Source organism: Mandrillus leucophaeus, unplaced genomic scaffold (assembly GCF_000951045.1).
Source record: "Mandrillus leucophaeus isolate KB7577 unplaced genomic scaffold, Mleu.le_1.0 Scaffold366, whole genome shotgun sequence".
NCBI classification, from domain to species: domain Eukaryota; kingdom Metazoa; phylum Chordata; class Mammalia; order Primates; family Cercopithecidae; genus Mandrillus; species Mandrillus leucophaeus.
The window spans coordinates 546,202-563,356 of NW_012103876.1; the positions used below are offsets into that span (position 1 = coordinate 546,202).

Below are 17,155 nucleotides of genomic sequence, written 5' to 3' on the forward strand. Positions count from 1 at the left end.
GACAGAGCAAGACTCCGTCTCAACAACAACAAAAAATAAATAAATACAAAAATTAGCTGGGCATGGTGGCGCGTGCCTGTGATCCCAGCTACTCAGGAGGCTGAGGCAGGAGAAGCGCTTGAACCCAGGAGGTGGAGGTTGCAGTGAGCCGAGATCAAGCCACTGCACTCCAGTCTAGGCAACAGAGTGAGGCTCCATCTCAAAAAAAAAAAAAGAAAAAAAAAGAAAAAGAAAAAAATGGATAGGGTTTCTACCATCACAGCATGAGTATCAATCAGTAAACAAGGTAATTGCACAGTGGGATAACTACTGCGAATTTAGAAAACTGACTAGAATGATAGAGAACAGTCAGGGAGCGCTTCCCTGGTTATACTGGGTGACTAGAGCAGGATCTTCTGAGGTGTTTAAGCAGAGCTCTTCAATGAGGCAGGACTTTTGTGGTTGCAGGTCTTAAAAAGCTCTCACAGTAACAAGCACACACACGAAAAGGATTTATTGGCTTGCACAAGGAGAAAAGCACGGAGTGTTTTATTTCAGATATGGCTGGATTTCGTCAGGAATCTTCTTCCATCTTTTAGTCTTGCTTTCCAGTGTTGGCTGCATTCACGTGCAGGTTCGCTTCCTAAGGGTCCTTTCTACAAACCCCAGGAGATGGTAGAAAATGAGCAGGACTGGGACTCTGATTGGAATGCCTGAGGTCAGAGGACTATGTTTGAACCAAATTCTGGCCAGGGAAATGTACTACTATGATTGGCTAGTGGAATGGAGTAGTCTGATTGGCCAATGGGATGGAGTACCCTGATTGGCCAGTAGAATGGAGTATTCTGATTAGCCAGGCTTGCCAGGGATCCGGTTAAGCCAGCCAAACAAAATGGGTTGAGGGGGCAGAGGGCTGAAGCTCCCATAGGGGGACAGGGCTGGAAAATCCCACAGATTTCAAGGAGGAGGAGGAGCCAGTTGACTAAGTGTGGGGCAGGTAAGGGGAATTCCTGGCAGAGGAGACAGCGAGTGCAAAGATTCCAATGGGGAAGCCAATGTGCCCTGTTTGAGGCAGTCAGGAGACCCCACCACCCTCTTAGGGGCCTTCTCCTGGTCCCTACACCCCCTAGCTTCCTCTGTTGCAGCACTTACCTCTCTGGGCTGGAACCCAATCTGGCTTCTCTTCCCGCAGTCTGGGGCCCTCCTTCTGGGAGGTCCTTCTTGCCTCCCACTGTGAGGGGTTTGGGCTTCCAGCCAGACCACCCAGCTGAAGCAGGTAAGAGTGAGAACCCGCCCCTGCTACAACAATCAGTGTCCCCCTTGTAGACCTTTGGTGCACCAAAGGATTCCCCAATCCTTTGTGCAGAGACACTTGGTCCCCAATAGAAGCAGAGAACCGTGACCAGAATGATGTACTCAGGGCCGGGCGCGGTGGCTCAAGCCTGTAATCCCAGCACTTTGGGAGGCCGAGACGGGCGGATCACGAGGTCAGGAGATCGAGACCATCCTGGCTAACACGGTGAAACCCCGTGTCTACTAAAAAATACAAAAAACTAGCCGGGCGCGGTGGCGGGCGCCTGTAGTCCCAGCTACTCAGGAGGCTGAGGCAGGAGAATGGCGTGAACCCGGGAGGCGGAGCTTGCAGTGAGCTGAGATCCGGCCACTGCACTCCAGCCTGGGTGGCAGAGCGAGACTCCGTCTCAAAAAAAAAAAAAAAAAAAAAAGAATGATGTACTCAGATCCACAGAGACCTCAGTACAACAGCACCATGATAGAGAGGCACAGCTCCCCACAGGGTTCTTCACCCCCACACCTCTCCCCGCCCTTTCTCTCACCTCGACACCATGACAGAGTCTCACTCTGTCACCCAGGCTGGAGTGCGGTGGCACAATCTCAGCTCACTGCAACTCTGCCTCCCAGGCTCAAGCGATCCTCTCCCACCTGTCTCCCGGGTAGCTGGGACCACAGGCATGCACCACCACACTCAGGTAATTTTTTGTATTTTTGGTAGAGACAGAGTTTTGACATGTTGCCCAGGCTGGTGTCGAACTCCTGAGCTCAAGCGATCCACCCCCTCCCGCCTTGGTCTCCCAAAGTGCTGGAATTACAGGTGTGAGCCACCTCACCCAGTTCCCGTATTCTTTTTTTTAGAAAAACAAAACTGTAAGATATTCACACACCACCCCATATACTGTGCAGTCAGGAAGAGAGGTTCTGAAAACAGGAAGTCAGGAGGCACATCCTGAGGTCCCCAAGAGTTTCCTGGCACTGACCTTGGTGACAGAAGCAGTGTGTTTAGATGGTGGGGACAGGACAGTCTGGCACACAAGGAAGACAACTCATGGCAGAATAATAATAATTATTATAATAACAGTATCATACATCAAGGACAAACCCAGCTGCCCCAAGCCTACTGCAAAATCTGTATGTACAGTATAGTCTATGTGGGTGGGGTACAGGGCTGCCTGCCTGCACCCTCAGGCCTTACTCATACCAGCTCCCTGAGGAGGGGCCGGCCCCTCCTCCTGCCCCTGTTGAAACTTGGCACAGGCTGGGGAGGCTGGCACTGCCAACGCCATCCCTCCGTGTTGGGCAAGCCTGTTCCAAGGGGCTAGACTCACCTCCCCCACTGTGGCCTGGCTGCAAGGGGCTGGGGGTGAGCTTGTTGTGGGACAAGGCGGTGGTGGCTGTGGGGTGTGTCTCATCTGAGTCCCCTTTCCACCCCTACCGGCTCTTCCTGCGGGCCTGCCCATGGCAGGAAGGGGCCAGGGACACTCATGGCACAGACAGGGCATGCAGAGCGGACCCGTGGCATGCTCGGCCCGCCGGGTGCCATGCAGCTGTCCTGGACTGTTGGGTAGCTGTCAGAGGGCTGAGTCGGTGGTGGAGTTCAAGGATCCCCCGATGGGCTGGGCTGCTGATTCAGTCTGTGGTGGGGTCTCCCGGGAGCTGGGCCCTTGGGTAGGCAGCTGCAGAAATTCTGGAAGTATCAGGTCCTCTTTCCTCAGAAGACCCCTCTGGTCGTGGGCCCCGCTGCTCTGCACCCGGTTCAGCAGCTCCACCAGGCCTGGAGGCAAGCCACAGCATGAGGGTCCCCCCAGCAGACTTGCCTATATGCTAGCCCACAATAGTCTCACTGCCTTACTGTGGCCACAGCCTCCCTGGCCCCAGCACCAATGGCCTGTGGCCCCCTGTTCCAGCCCCTTTGACCCCCCAACCCCCACCCTTCCTGTTCCATGCCCAATGGCACCCAGCCCCCTGCCTTAGCCCAAGGCTCTCTGATGCCACCCTGAATGGTCCCCAACCCCACTGCCCTAGTCCCTCTAATCCTCAGCTCATCCACCATGTACCTTCGATGTCACAGGTCTGCCGCTTTCCACTGGCACTACTGGGCGCCTTCACCAGAGAACTGGGAGACGCTGGAGGGGGATGGGTGGCCTTGTCCTGGGTTCTAGGTGGACAGCCCTGCGAGAATGTGGGGTCAGAGTCAAAATCGGGAGGGGAGAAGTAGAGGGTGGAAGAGGCCACCCGCCTTTCGCTCACCTGGCTGCGGCAGGGAGATTTGTCACGGGCTTTGGAGATCTTCACACCTGCGGCAGACAGTGCCACAGTTAGTGTTTGCCTCCCACCCGGGCCCCCTTCCTCCTGGGCCACAGTCGTTCCAGATCAAGCCCCAAGGCCAATGTCCCCTACCTGGAAGAGTGTCCAAAACCAGTCTCTGGGCCGCCACTGAGCTCACTAGCTTTCCCAGATCCAGAGGCTCCTTCTCGCCTGGCTGCGGGGAGATGTCAGCAGCCCGCGGTACAGGCCTCCGCCTGGCCCCGGCCCCGCCCCTCCCGGCCCCGCCTCTCCTCGCCCCGCGGCCCCGCAGCTCACCCGGTGCAGCACCACCTGTAGCGGGCTCAAGCCGTGCTTCTCCAGAATAGGTTGCAGCGCCTCCTGCAGCCGCTTGGTGGGCTTGGCTGAGATTCGTACCACGCGATCCAGTGCCGTCAGCTCCAGCCTGCGCGGAACCCTCGGGCAGCAGACGGCCGGAGGGCCGGCCCCCAGCCAAACCCTTCCCAGTACAAACGCGAAGGGGTGGAGCCTGAACTGCAGAAGGTGGGACTGGCTTGTAGGGGACGGGGTTTGTCTCGGGGGCGGGGCTAACACGAGGGGCGGGGCCTGGAGAGCCAGGTAGCCAGAACAGAGCCTGAAGGGAGCGTCAGGACCTGGGACCCAGACTTGGGGGCAGAACACTCACTCGAAGGTGATCCTGTTTTCCAGCCGCACTTCCTGATCTGCCAGCACGGTGCAGTCCTGATCCAGGACCAGGGCCTTCTGTGGATGCCAGGCAGGGTCTAAGAGTCCCTCCCCCAACCCCCAGCCATCCCTGTGGGTCTAAGAACAACTTCACGCCCTCCCATGGCCACCACTGGGGCTTCCTAGAGGGAGGGATGGAGGGTGGAAAAGCTGTAGGGGAGCAAATGGGTTAAGGTACCAAGCTGGAGTCCAAGCCCGGGAAAGCCAAGGCCTGGGAGAAAAGTGGCAAGAATGCTGGATATTCTTGGGAAAAGACAGAAATTATGAGAAACGTATCTGCTGGCATGAAATCATAAGTGGCAGGCCTCGGTCCCAGATCCCTGGCCTACTCTTTCTGTGCCAGGACAGGCTCTGCCTCCAGGACCGCTGCCCCCTGTCCCTCAGGTGTGTGAAATCCAACCAGACCGACTGGAAGCATTTCCTCCCTCACCACCCACCTTTGGTCAACCATCCTGGCCTGGTCCCATTTTTGACATTTGTCCACTTCTTTCCATTCCCCGCTACTAAGGACACTTCTTGTTTCCTCATTCAAAAAGGGCCCACCCCCAAAACTGCTGTGAAACCAGAGGATGTGAAGCATCTGGCACAATGCCTGGCACACAGTAGGAACATAAACAGTAACTCTCGTGATGACACCCTCAGAGGCCCCACTGCCTGCTCCAGACTGATGTGGGGTTGGGGGCAGCATCTCCCAGGCAGTAGGCCTGTGCTGTGCTGTCGGAGCAGGTGGAGTGTGGGTGAGGAAGTTATATTTAGCACGTATGAAAGCCCATCTGGGCTTCTGGCAGCCGCCCTGGCGGCCTGAGAAGAGTGGGCAGCACACCTCCCACTCCTGCCCTCGCGCCCTTGCACTCCAGGCCCCTGAAACGTGCCCCGCAAGTACCTGCCTGAAGGCCTTTGCCTAAGCTGTTCCCTCTGCCTGGAATATCCTCCCCCACAGCTCTGCCAGGCAAACTCCTCCCCATCCACATCGACTGCTGCTTCTTCCATGAAGCCTTCCGGACATCAGCCAGAAACGCCTACCTTCTCCCAAGAGACCTTCTCTGGCGTTTTCACTCTTCCTCCCTGATCACTCCCTGCTTGGCTTACTTCCAGCCTGTGGGCCAGGAGGACAGCCCCAGATCTGGGTTCCTCTCCCCCACACACCTGGCAGGACCTTAGGACTTGTCTACTAGGTAAATGAAATCCTGACGGCCCCCTGGAAGGCAACATTCTTCCTTGAGATTCCCTTGACTGAATGGTTTCCTTTAAAGCCAGTTTTCCCCTACGTCTTCTTTAAAGTTTAAGCTAGTTTGCACCTAAAGGAAAAAGTTCATGGGTTAGGTGCAGTTGGGTGCCCCTAGAGGCTAAGGAGGTGAGGGCACTCCATGAATGGCCATTGCCAGGATGGGTCTCTGAGGATGGCAGTCTGGACTCTGGGAATGATAAGGGACAAACCTCAGCTCCAACAGTGGTTCTCCCTAGTTTTACCTCCCTAAGATCACCATGGTAGGATGATAGATGAAGCTGGAAACCTGGAAGGGCGTGAGGTGGGGGCGGGTGGATGTCTGAGTGAGTGAAAGTTGGTGTGGAGGTTGCTTTGGAGTTGGGTGTGGGTACAGGAGTGGGATTGTGGGTAGAGGCTGAAGTTAGGAAGGGGGTGATGATAGGAAATGGGGTTGAAATTAGGGTTAGTCCAGGGGATTAGAAATTGAGTTGAGGTTGGAGCCATGACTGATCTGGGACAGAAATGGAGTTGGGGTCAGGATCAGGAAGGAGGTTAGAGTTGGAGCTAGGTCAAGTTCCCACCTGTTCATTGCCCACCAGGTAGACCTTGATGTCAGGTAGAGAGAGGCCTCGTTTCTCACAGATCCCTGCCAGCATATCTCGGATGGTGAGGCCAGGTCTGGCCAGGGCCAAGGAGGCTGTGCCATCAGGCAGGTACACACAGCAGTACTTCCCTGGCCGGCTTTCACTTTCACCCTCGGTGCTCCCAAGGCTCTTCCGGTGGCTCTGATTCAGGGCAGGAGCAGGGAAGATTACGTGTACACATGCAAGGGCATGCAGACAGGTACACAGAGACAGGTAAGCTTGCTGGGGCTCAAGCATGCACACGCACTCCCAAGGCACGCAAAGATATATCCTCCTGCAGGAACACATGTATGCACACCCAGGCTTATGGGCACCTAGAGACGGTCCACTTGCTGATTCCCACACACCTGCTGTGTATACACACCTGGGTGCTGCACATGTGCACACATCTGCCGACAGAGGATGTGCACCCATGACATATATGGGGACCGATATAGTGAGGACGGGAGAAAAGTAAGGAGGCTGAAGGGTTGGCCATGCAGAGCAAGCTGGGAGATGCAGTAAGGACAGCAACTTGGAATGAGGGCTACCACGTAAACAGGCCTGAGTAGTGACCCTAGCCCATAGAGCATCTTGTCTTCCTCAACAGTCGACTCACCTCAGATTTGCTGCTGACGAACGCTAGGAAGCCAAGGTCCAGGCTAGCGGAGGAGTTGAGGGAGCCTTGAGACTCTCGGCGCAAGGCGGCGTTTGCAGTCCCGCCCAGCTCTAGGGAAGAGGGAGCGATGGACGCGAACAGCCCCCCGCCCTCACCCATCCTCTGCGGAAGCCTCTCCCCAACTGGTGGGCCTTGTTTGGAGTCATCCTGCAGGGGCCCAGGTGTAAATCCCTGGGAGCAACACCACCGTTGGAGATTTCCAAACGTCTGTGGTCTAGCCCAGGACCCAAACCACCCAGGGGAGTGTGGTGGTCACTGGGACCTGCGTCTCAATTTTCACAGACTTACAGACTGTGGCCCACGTAGGAGGAAGCGGGTACTCCCCAAACTTGCCCAAACTCCCGCCTTCCCCCCATCTCTGTTGCTCGCTCCTGCCCTCACCCCTGCGGAAGGACTTGCGGAGAGGGCGGCCCCCAGGACCCTCAACGGGTGGCTGCCCCAACTCCTCCACACCCAGCGGCAGCGACTTCCCGGGCTTCAGCTTCGGCTTCTGTGGGTACAGGGGAGGCGCTGGCACCGGGCTGGGCCCCAGCCCGCATGCAGACCGTGGGCACATACCCGCAGATCTGCACCCGGGGGCGTCCCCTCTTGCACGCGATCCGCAGGACCCCCTGCCTCGCCCAGTCCCTCGTCCGCACCTTCCTAGTGGCGTCAGGGCTGCCGAGGCGCGAGGAGCCAGGTTCCCGCAGAGGGCGCCCCTCGGCCTCAGCTAGCAGGCACTCGCGGTACAGCGGGGACTTGACGAAGCGCGCATAGCTGTCGAACTTCATCAAGTTGAAGATCTGCGGGTCGAACCCGGGACAGGTGAGCCGGGGCTGGGGTGGGGGCGCTCGGCTGCCCGAGCCCCACCCCGACGTCAGTTCCTATACCCACCCCCAGGGTCCAGGCCCTGCCCGGGGCTCAGCTAGGCTCCGCCTCTAACTGTCCTTCCCGGGAGCCTCTGATACCGACCTCTGAGCTCCGCCCCGCCTGCCCCGGCATTTGGCTCTGTTCCGCCTCCAAATTTGCCCCTTCCGCTTTGTAGTTCAGGCTCCCCGCCAGGGTCCGACCCCGCCCCTGCGCCTTTTGTCTCCCTTTCAATGCCAATCCACCCGGGATCGCCCACCTGAAGCTGCTGTGCCCGAAACATGTCCGGCCGGGGCTCGGCCAGCACCTCCTCGCCAAGCCAGGCCTGACGGTCGATGTTCACTGGGCTCAGCGCCTGGCTGGACAGGAACTCCTGGTAGATGTTGCGGGCCTCCTGAGCTAGCTGAAGGAGGAGGGGCAGGAGGAGTTGGTCAGGGAGCATGGCCCATTTCCCCTCTCCCCAGCCCTCGGCCCCAGCTCCCCCTTCTCCCACCTGCTGGGTATCGCTGGCCGGGATCTGTTGGAAGCGCTCGCAGGCCTTCCAGAAAGTCACGTTTTCCGCGCTGAACTCCTTCTTCAGGAACTCCTGGGAGGGGAAGGAGGGGGAGGCAGGCAGAGACTCAGTGACACAGAAACCAAACTGCGGGATGTGATCAAAGAGACTGGGACAGGGACAGGGCCAAGAGACCAAGCCAGACGGAGAAGGCCAGCCAGACAGATGGAGCCAGATCTGAAGGCAGGGAGAGAAAATGAGAGACGGAGACAAGGACAGGGAGAAGGAAGAAAAGTTCCCATCTGGGAGAATAGGAAGAGGGTGCTGCAGGAAGGCCAGATGAGGGAGCTGACAGAGGACCCCACTCTGGCCAGCCTGATGCTCCATCCACGCCCTGCCCTTTCCCGTGTCCCCCCTTCCCTTTCCCCACCCCAGGCTTACAGTGAAGTAAGCCAGGCCCAGCGGGTCCTGCAGCAGCCGCTCGAAGGACAGGGCCCAGCTGGCCACAGGCTGCTCCTCGGTTGGGAAGGGGCTGCTAGGACCACTGGGGAGGCTGTGGATGCTGAGGGAGCTGCCGCGGCCCTCGCCCTGGCCCTGGGGCCCCGTCGTGCTGCTCAGCTCTGCAGGGGGATGGACAAGTCGGGGTGAGCCTTGCTGCCTTCCCCAGCCCCTGGCACAACCCACCCTCCCCCAAGCATCCACTCTGCAGGCATGTTCTCTGGAAAGATAGCAGGTGGCAGGGGTGTCCCACCCATCTCCACCTCCCTCCTCCCTCCCACTCAGCCAGTCCTCCTCCACACATTCCGTCACTTACCTCCATCTGACACAGCCAGAACCTATAAGAGATCCAACAGAGGAAGTCAGAGGAGCCCATTGAGGATTCCCAGGGGACAGTTCTGGGCCCAATTCCCAGGAGGTGGAATTGTGTTCTCCTCTACCTGGGCATCCCCAGGCAGTTTCTACTTGGTCAGGCTTTTGCTCAGGCTGCCCCTGGTTCCCTTTCCATCCTGTGCCAACCACTAAGTACTGGCACTTATGCCAGGTACCTTCCAGCAGCCCCTGGTTCCCTCCTCCCCCAACCCCTGCTGGGTAAGCCAGGTGTGCATAGCATGGTGGGTAGGAACAGACTTTAGTCTCTGGCACTTACTAGCTGTGTAACTTTGGGCAAGTTAGTTAACTTGTTTGCCTTCATCTGTAATCTGTAAATAGGAGATAATGCCTATTTACAAATGGAGGCAAACCATTTGCCTCTATCTTGATATGAAGATCAAGTCAGTTTAATATATTCACAGCATTGGCCGGGCACAGTGGCTCACACCTGTAATCCTAGGACTTTGGGAGGCCGAGATGGGTGGATCACCTGAGGTCAGGAGTTCGAGACTGGCCTGGCCAACATGGTGAAACACAGTCTATACTAAAAATACAAAAAAAAAAAAAAAGATTAGCTGGGCGCGGTTGCAGACGCCTGTAATCCCAATTACTTGGGAGGCTGAGGCAGGAGAATAGCTTGAACCCAGGAGGCAGAGGTTGCAGTGAGCCGAGATTGAGTCATTGCCCTCCAGCCTGGGCGACAAGAGCAAAACTCCATCTCAATAAAAGAAAATCAAATAAAAATATATCCACAGCATCTAGAACAGGGGCCAGCATGTGATATGGGCTGTATAAACCAGTGCTGTCTTCGAGGAAGGAGAGGTGTTTCTGCAGCCAGTGATCTTCTTATTGCAAGTGTTTCCTATTGGGCCCAGGGTCTACCACAGGTCCCATCCCACCTTGGGAGGGCACAGGATGCTGTTCTATAATATAGAGCAGTGGTTCTCAAACTTCAGGGCAGAGTGGGAGGACCCCACCTCTGGAGATTTAGGTTCAGTAGGTCTAAGATGGGGCCTGAGGCTGTCCATTTCTGCCAAGCTCCCAGGAGATGCTGAATCTGCTGGTTCAGGGACTACTCTGTTAGTAGCACTGCTGCAGCAGCTAACTCCATCCTTGCCCCCAATGCACAACTCTGGTTTCTCTGGGAATCCCAATCATTAGTGAAACAGAAAAACTCTCCTCTCAAAATGACTCTTGCGGTGGTTTCTCTTGTTTCTCTTTTTACCTTCCTAGCAGCTCCTCCAGCTTCCCCACTATCTCCCACTCATGCAATGTGGCCTCAACCCCTCCCTGGTTCTGTCCTGGGCACTTTGTCCCATCCACAAATCCGCAGCTCCAGACACACATAACCAACTTCCTAGTAACATCTTCCCCCAAATGTCCCACAAGCCCTCAAGCTCCCAAATGGAAGCTCCCTCTGCCTCCATCAAAACAGAGTACCAAACCAGCTTCCCTGCCCCCATCTTTCTTACCATCACCTGGGCTTCCAACATCAGGGCTTGAGTCATCCCCAATTCCTACTTCCCGCTTACCTCCTACATTTTCACCATGCCCTGTCACAGAAGTTCCTACCACCAGCCCCTTATTTCCATTCCAACTGGAAACAGGCCTGCAAACATCTCTACCCCTGGAAAGCCCCCCACCCCCACCCTTCTAAATGGAACCTCCCTCTCTGTTTCCTACTCCCACCCTGAGAATATTCAGGTCACAGGGTGGCCATCTGCGGGCCAGATCTGGTCTGCAGATATGTGGGATATTACTATTATCTTGGCCCTCACAGTTTATTTATTTATTTATTTATTTATTTATTTATTTATTTATTTATATTTAAAGGTGTTTTCCACATTTAAAAAGCAAGAGATTTTAAATTCCACTTGCTCCATGAGACTGTAATGCTCCAGCTTCTTCCCAGCAGGACAACCTTGTCTGGCACTGAGCAGCCACCACCTTCCCCAAAAGGGCTTACACTCTCCTCAGAGGCCTTGGGGCCCATTTAATGCATTTATGCTACTTGTGGAGGCAGTGGGAGGCAGGCTCAAATTTGGGAGGTCAAATTTGTGCTGTGTGACTTTCGACAAGGTACTTAACCTCTCCGTGCCTCAGTTTTTTCCTCTCTAAAAACGAAGCAAATAACGGTCCTGACTTCGAAGGATTGGTGCGATTAAATGAGTTAAATATATATAAAGAACTCAGAACACTATCGGGCGTGTAGTAAATGTTCAAGGAATGTTACCATTAATGTTGTTCTTGTGTCGGTATTGATGCTGACCCCGCTACACATTCGAATTTGCCACTCCCGCCATAGAAGGAAAGAGCACAGGTGTTGGTGGGAGTCTCTCAGACCCAAATTCAAAACCCAGCCCTGACTTTTCCCAGTTTTACAACTTGCGGCTCCTCCCTGAGCTTCACTTCCCATCTGGAGCCCGGATAAGAAGTTGCAGCCGAGGGCAGCGAGTTAGTGCAGCGCGCGCTGGGCGGGGCGTCGGGCCCAGCACGCCCCGCCCCCGTCTCCGGCCCCGCCCCTCCTGGCCCCGTCTGCGTGCTCCCCGCTCTGCCTTCCCCGCAAAGTCAAATCCCCCAACGAAAGTTGGTGTTTCCCACGGCTACAAGAGAAAGTCCCCACTCCGAGGCGGCAGAGGGCTGCGAGGGAGGACGGGACCAAGCCTTTCCCCGCGCGGCCGCAAGGTTCCTCTGCAGCCTGCACCTACCTGCCTGCGCCCGGGCTCCTCCTCCCCCGGCTGCACCACCGCAGCGTTCCCAGCCTCGGAGACGCAGTCATCGCCCTCCCCCAGATCCCCGAGAATCACCCGGACTCGGCCCCCTCCGCTGGGCTGCCTGGCCCTGCCCTCCTCGCGCACACCCTGAGCCTCTGTCCTGCCCTCTAACCCCAAGTCTGGGATGATAGGCGCTGGGGCTGGGGCCAGCCAGCACTCCAATTTTGTTTGGCCCTCACAGGTTTATTTTCCATATTCTGCTTTACTGAATGTCGTTAAGTGGGGCTGGCTCCCAGATCCTCCCCAGGCCCCACCCTCCCCACGGTGCCACCCCGGGCCCTCTCCCTGCCCCCGGAGGCACGTTGCAGTTGCCAGGTTACGGCTAAAACCCTGCCTGGGCCTGACTAATGAACCCCTTCAGCTTCACCCATTTCCCTCCCCCTCACCTCCACCCTACACTTCACCAAACTTTCCTATTTTCCCCACACCCCTGCTTCCGGCTTTGCCATTGCCTCTGCCTGGGTATCTACTCCTGCTCTTCGCTTGGAATTGCTCCCCGATCTCTGCCCGTTGACATTAGTCATCCCCAAACACCAGGCCCCTTGAATGCCCCTTCCCACCACGTGCTTATCCACCCATGTCCCAGCCTCTCTCCCCTGCCAGTCTGGTGGCCCCTGGAGGGCTGGCCTGGTTGGTGGGAGAGGTCGGATCTGAACTCCCTCCTCAAGAAGCACCCTCCTTGCCCCGTGTTCCCAAGCAGCCATCAGGGCCCTGGCCTTGGCACCCCTTCACTAGGGACTCTCAGCCCCTGAATGCCACCTGTGGCTCTCCATCCTGAGCCTCTCTTGCCCTGACAGTTGTTGATAGCATAGCTGGAGCTGAAATTGAGTAGGGACAGAAATCTGGAGATGGGTGGGAATGGGGGTGGAGTCCATTTCCAGCTCTGCTATTTGGGAACAATACAGCTCAACTTCTCTGAGCTTCAGTTCCCCCTGGGTAGCATGAGGTTCAGCATTCCCAATTTCCTGAGGCTGCTGTGAAGCTTGAATGAGGCCCCATGAGTGAAAGCACCGGGCATGCCACAATCAGAGCAGCAGCCCACAGCAGAGTGAGGTGCAGGGGTGCAGGTGCCCTGCAGGGGCTCTGGCCTGCCCCGGCTGCCACTGCGGGGCCTGGGGAAGTTGTGTTGAGCAGCGCTGGCCTCCCCCGCTTCAGCCTGCTTGAGGAGAAGTGGTGAGTGAATGGAGAAAAAGGGGAAGAAAGGGCAAGGAAGGGTGTGGTGGCCAGTGACACACAGACCCAGGCTTGGACCTCGGCTAGTCATATTTTTTTCTTAGGAATTTGGTCCTGGAGGAGCTGCTGGCACCTGCAAATACTAAGATGAGAGTAAGGCCCCAGTTTCCTGAGCTTTGACTGTGTGGCAGGCACCCTGTGGCAGCACACATTCACGTCCTTACTCCATCTTTACATCTTGTGTGGCAGGTATTATTACCCCTATTTTACAGATGAGGAAACTGAGGCCCGAAGAAGCCATGTAGCTGAGATGTGGTGCAACTGAGATTAAAACTCAAGTTTGCCTGATTCTGGAGCCTGAGGCCTCTCTAGCCACGTTGCCTCCTTTTGTGGACCAAGGAAGCTTGGAGGCCCAGGGCCTCAGACCTTGGGGCACAGGTGGGCAAGTCTAATCTTGGGGCACAGGTGGGCATGATCTGCCCAGGGATTCCTCTTGAACTGTGCCCTCTAGAGGGATCAGACCTTGAAAGAGGGCCAATTTACTGAGCATCTTCTCTGCTGGGCACCCTCTACCATCCTCTGATTTCATCCTAGCTTCAGGGGCTGCAAGACCCTGTGTGGAGATGTCCTCACAGAACCTGGGTGTCTGGTCCCTTCAACTTGAACCAGCGGATGGAGATGACCCCTGGCCTTGCCCCTGTATAAGCCCACCCTGAACTCGGGTGCCCTGAGCTGGATGCCAGGGACAAAGAGAGAGTTGCATGGGTTTTGCCTTGCGGGTCTTCCTGCCAGGAGGGGAAGACTAACTAGGCCTTCCGACAGGCCAGGCCAGGCTAACTGCCCCCTCCAGGCTTAACTCCCAGCCTCCCCTAGGGCCCTGTCCCCGTGTTTGCCCACAGCCAGGCCTATGCCACGCCCTCCCTCCTCCAGCTTGCAGACCCTTTAGGGACCATCTCCTACAACACGGTGCATGGAGCTAGTGGAGAAGTTAGTTCCCTCAAGCTGTCTCTATTCTTCACTTGCAGCTCTTGCCTAACCCTGAATTTTATTCCCCTTCCTTCCTTCCTTCCTTCCTTCCTTCCTTCCTTCCTTCCTTCCTTCCTTCCTTTTTTTTTTTGACAGAGTCTCGCTCTGTTGCCAAGCTAGAGTGCAGTGGCGCGATCTCGGCTCACTGCAACCTCTGCCTCCCGGGTTCAAGCAATTCTCCTGCCTCAGCCTCCCAAGTAGCTGGGACTACAGGCACGCACCACCACGCCCAGCTCATTTTTTGTATTTTTAGTAGAGATGGGGTTTCACCATATTGGCCAGGATGGTCTCAATCTCTTGACCTCGTGATCTGCCCATCTCGGCCTCCGAAAGTGCTGGGATTACAGGTGTGAGAAACCGTGCCTCCCTCCTTCCTTCCTTCCTTCCTTCCTCATTCCCTCCTTCCTTCCTTCCCTCCTTCCTTCCTTCTTTCCTTCCTTCCTTCCATCTTTCTTTTTTTTTTTTATTGACAGGATCTTGCTCTTTCACCCAGACTGTAGTGCAGTGGTATGATCACAGCTCACTGCAGCCTTTACCTCCTGGGGTCAAACGACCCTCCCACCTCAGTTTCCCAGGAGCTGGGACTACAGGTGCACACCACCATGCTCAGCTAATTCAAAAGAAGATGGGTCCTCACTATGTTGCCCAGGCTGGTCTCAAACTCCTGGGCTCAAGCGATCCTCCTGCATTGGCCTTCCAAAGTGCTGGGATTCCAGGCTTGAGCCACTGCCTGGTATTTTCACCTGTGTCTTTTTTGCCTTGCCAGACTAGGGGGCAGGGACTAGGGCTGATGGGCCTGGGTTGGGAGTGTCTAGGATAGGGGCAGTGGCAGCACCAAGCAGGCAGTAAGGAGGGGTTGTTGAATGAATGAATGAATAAGTACATGAACAAATGAAGTGGTAAAGAGGCTGTGTGAAGACATCCCTAGGAAGGAGGCTGGGAGATGTCTCCAAGTGACAGGTTTCCTTGCAACTGCCTGACAAGCTGAATGGCAGAGAGGCGAGGCTGACAACTGAAGCTTCCACAGCAGGGAATGATGGTAGGGAGGAGAGGTGGGGGAGGACCAGGACCAGGCAGTTATGGGGGTTCGGATGCTGACGCTCTACTCTCCGGCTGACCTTGGCACAGCATTTACTTCTCTGAGCCTCCCTTGGGAGGTAACTCATGGAGGGACCAGACACACCTGTCCCCCAGGCGCCCTTCCATCCACATCCCTACCTCAGATGCCAGTGCCTGTCTAGCCCTTCCTGCCCTAGCTGTGCAGAGCCACGGGAAGCTACTCAGTGACCAGCAGGCAGCCAATCTGTGACCCTCAGGATTCGAAGAGGTGGCACAGAGAGTTCGGAACAGGCCCAGGAAGGGCAAAGATAACCTGTGTGTGACAGTTCTGAGAGGAGCCGGGGCGTCTGTGGGCTTGATGGAACTGGGGGCAGACCTTGGGGGCACCCTCCTTGCTCTGGGTGACTTTTGAGTAGATAAGTCACAGGCTGACACAGAAGAGGCAGGGGCTGGGTCTGTCTTTGGGCCCCCTCTGCTGCCCTGTTCTAGGCACTGTCCCAGAAGCATCAATCCAGTTGTCCTCCCGGGGTGGGCCTGGGGTTAGCCTCCTTGTCTTCCTGGCCTGAATGCCTAGGGAAGGACGAGCCCAGTGTCATGCCTGTGGTGTGGGAATGAAAGGGAGGTGGGTTTTCTTTTTGCACTTTCATGGTGGGGTCGGTACTGGGGACAGTGAGACAGGGGGCTGGGCTGCCTTTGAAGGATGGCCTCTCTCCCAGTCGGCCAGCCCGGAGCTGGGCAGGAAAGAGATGCTGGAAGAAGAAGAGGTAGAGGCAGGTCTTGGGAACTAAGGGGCAAGAGTGGTGATGGGGGTGCCTCAGCTTCTTGGTGAGGCAGGAGAGCTCTGAATTGGGGCTGAAAATGTAGGGGGCACTAGGCTGACAATTATGCAGCCCCCACAATGGGTCAAAGGCCTCATATGCATTATTTCACTCAATCATCTCAACAAGCCTTGAAATTCATTCCAACCTCTTCATTTTATGGATGAGGAAACAGAGCTGGCGAGTACCCCTCTCTCCAGCGAGAGAGAGTAGAACCAGGACTGGAACCTCGGTCTCTCTAGAGCCACTGGCTTTGGCCCATGATACTAGGCTGGGGCCTGGTGGTGGGCCAGGACACTGGCCTTCCTGAGCTTGTTAAGGGGGGCTCTTCCAAGTGAGGGGGACCCTAGGGAGAGAAGGGAGGTCCAGCACAGCTTGCCCCATCTGCCGAATGAATGAGAAGAGCCAGACCCTCTGAGGGCAGCTCTGATCTGGGGCTAAGCAGCCAGGGAGAGGGTTAGGAGGTGGGACAGCTGCAACCAGGGGGATCCTAGCGCTCGGCCCTTCCTGGAAGCTCAGGAATAGAACAGGCAGAAGCTGTATCAACCTGGTCTGACCCTGCTGCCCCATCCCGGGCTGCCCAAACAATGCTAGTTCTGGCAGGAGGCCTCCGGAGTAGCTCTGGCTAGAGGACACTGACCCAGCAAGAGCTGCCACTAACCTGAGCTTGGGCACCTGGAGCAGGGGGTGAGGAGGGGAGGGCTCAGGCCGAGTGGGATGTAGGGGCTTGAGCCACTGTGGGGATAGGCAGGGGGCAAGGAGCACATCAGGTGTCCCTGCGACCCTGGGATGCAGCCCCAGATGCAGCAGCTGAGAGAGTGGTGGGGGCTGGACCAGAAGCCTGTGCCCACTCTGCTCTGGCCTCCGGGTTGTACCAGGCTCCCAGCCGGGCCATCTGGAAGGGTCCTGGGGTAAGAGCACCAGGTCCCACCACCTGCTGCTGTCTGTCCCAACTTCTCTCGCCTGCTGGCAGCCCGTGGGCTCTTGCCTGGCCCTGCCGGGTGTGCCTCCTGGGCTCCACCCTGGGTGTGCCCACCCCCCCCTCGTGGCCCTGGCCCGGAGCCCACACTCACCATGCGCCCGTTGGGGACGCCCAGGTGCTTGGGCTTCCCTGGCATGCCGCTGCAGATCACGGGTCCCTGCCGCGGGGGCTGCCCACCATGGGGACTGTGGGCAGCGCCAGCCAGAGCTTGCACGGTGGCAGGCAGGCGGCAGAGAGAGCCCGACTCGGCTCCTGCGGGCCCTCACATCCTGAAACACCGCTCACTACCTCTTTTCTCTGCCACAGGAAGTGTCTCTATAGAAA

The 17,155-nt window shown here is 56.7% G+C and overlaps 1 protein-coding gene across 2 annotated transcripts; it reads right to left on the reverse strand.

Moving 5' to 3' along the window:
- Positions 1-2,321: 2,321 nt before the first annotated feature.
- Positions 2,322-17,155, reverse strand: RGS14 (regulator of G-protein signaling 14). 2 transcript variants are annotated; one of them, XM_011989962.1, is made up of 15 exons: positions 16,923-17,155; positions 8,944-8,965; positions 8,571-8,749; positions 8,130-8,222; positions 7,896-8,039; positions 7,429-7,572; positions 7,172-7,280; positions 6,731-6,840; positions 6,070-6,273; positions 4,223-4,296; positions 3,856-3,982; positions 3,673-3,754; positions 3,523-3,569; positions 3,330-3,444; positions 2,322-3,046 (listed from the first exon to the last, which is right to left on the reverse strand). In XM_011989962.1, exons 1-15 carry the CDS (start codon positions 16,965-16,967, stop codon positions 2,844-2,846), a joined length of 1,698 nt encoding a protein of 565 aa, XP_011845352.1. In that variant the 5' UTR covers positions 16,968-17,155; the 3' UTR covers positions 2,322-2,843. The 2 variants fall into 2 exon arrangements, with proteins under 2 accessions (XP_011845352.1, XP_011845351.1); XM_011989961.1 differs by having other exon boundaries at positions 4,223-4,299.

Bases quoted from the DNA above. Each gene is read 5' to 3' on its own strand.
- RGS14 (XM_011989961.1), bottom strand. From the start codon at position 16,967: ATGCCAGGGAAGCCCAAGCACCTGGGCGTCCCCAACGGGCGCATG. The intron at 6,274-6,730 runs GTGAGTCGACTG...GCCCTGAATCAG, and splicing joins TCGTCAGCAGCAAATCTGAG to AGCCACCGGAAGAGCCTTGG. The intron at 3,047-3,329 runs GTACATGGTGGA...GCTTGCCTCCAG, and splicing joins GCAGACCTGTGACATCGAAG to GCCTGGTGGAGCTGCTGAAC.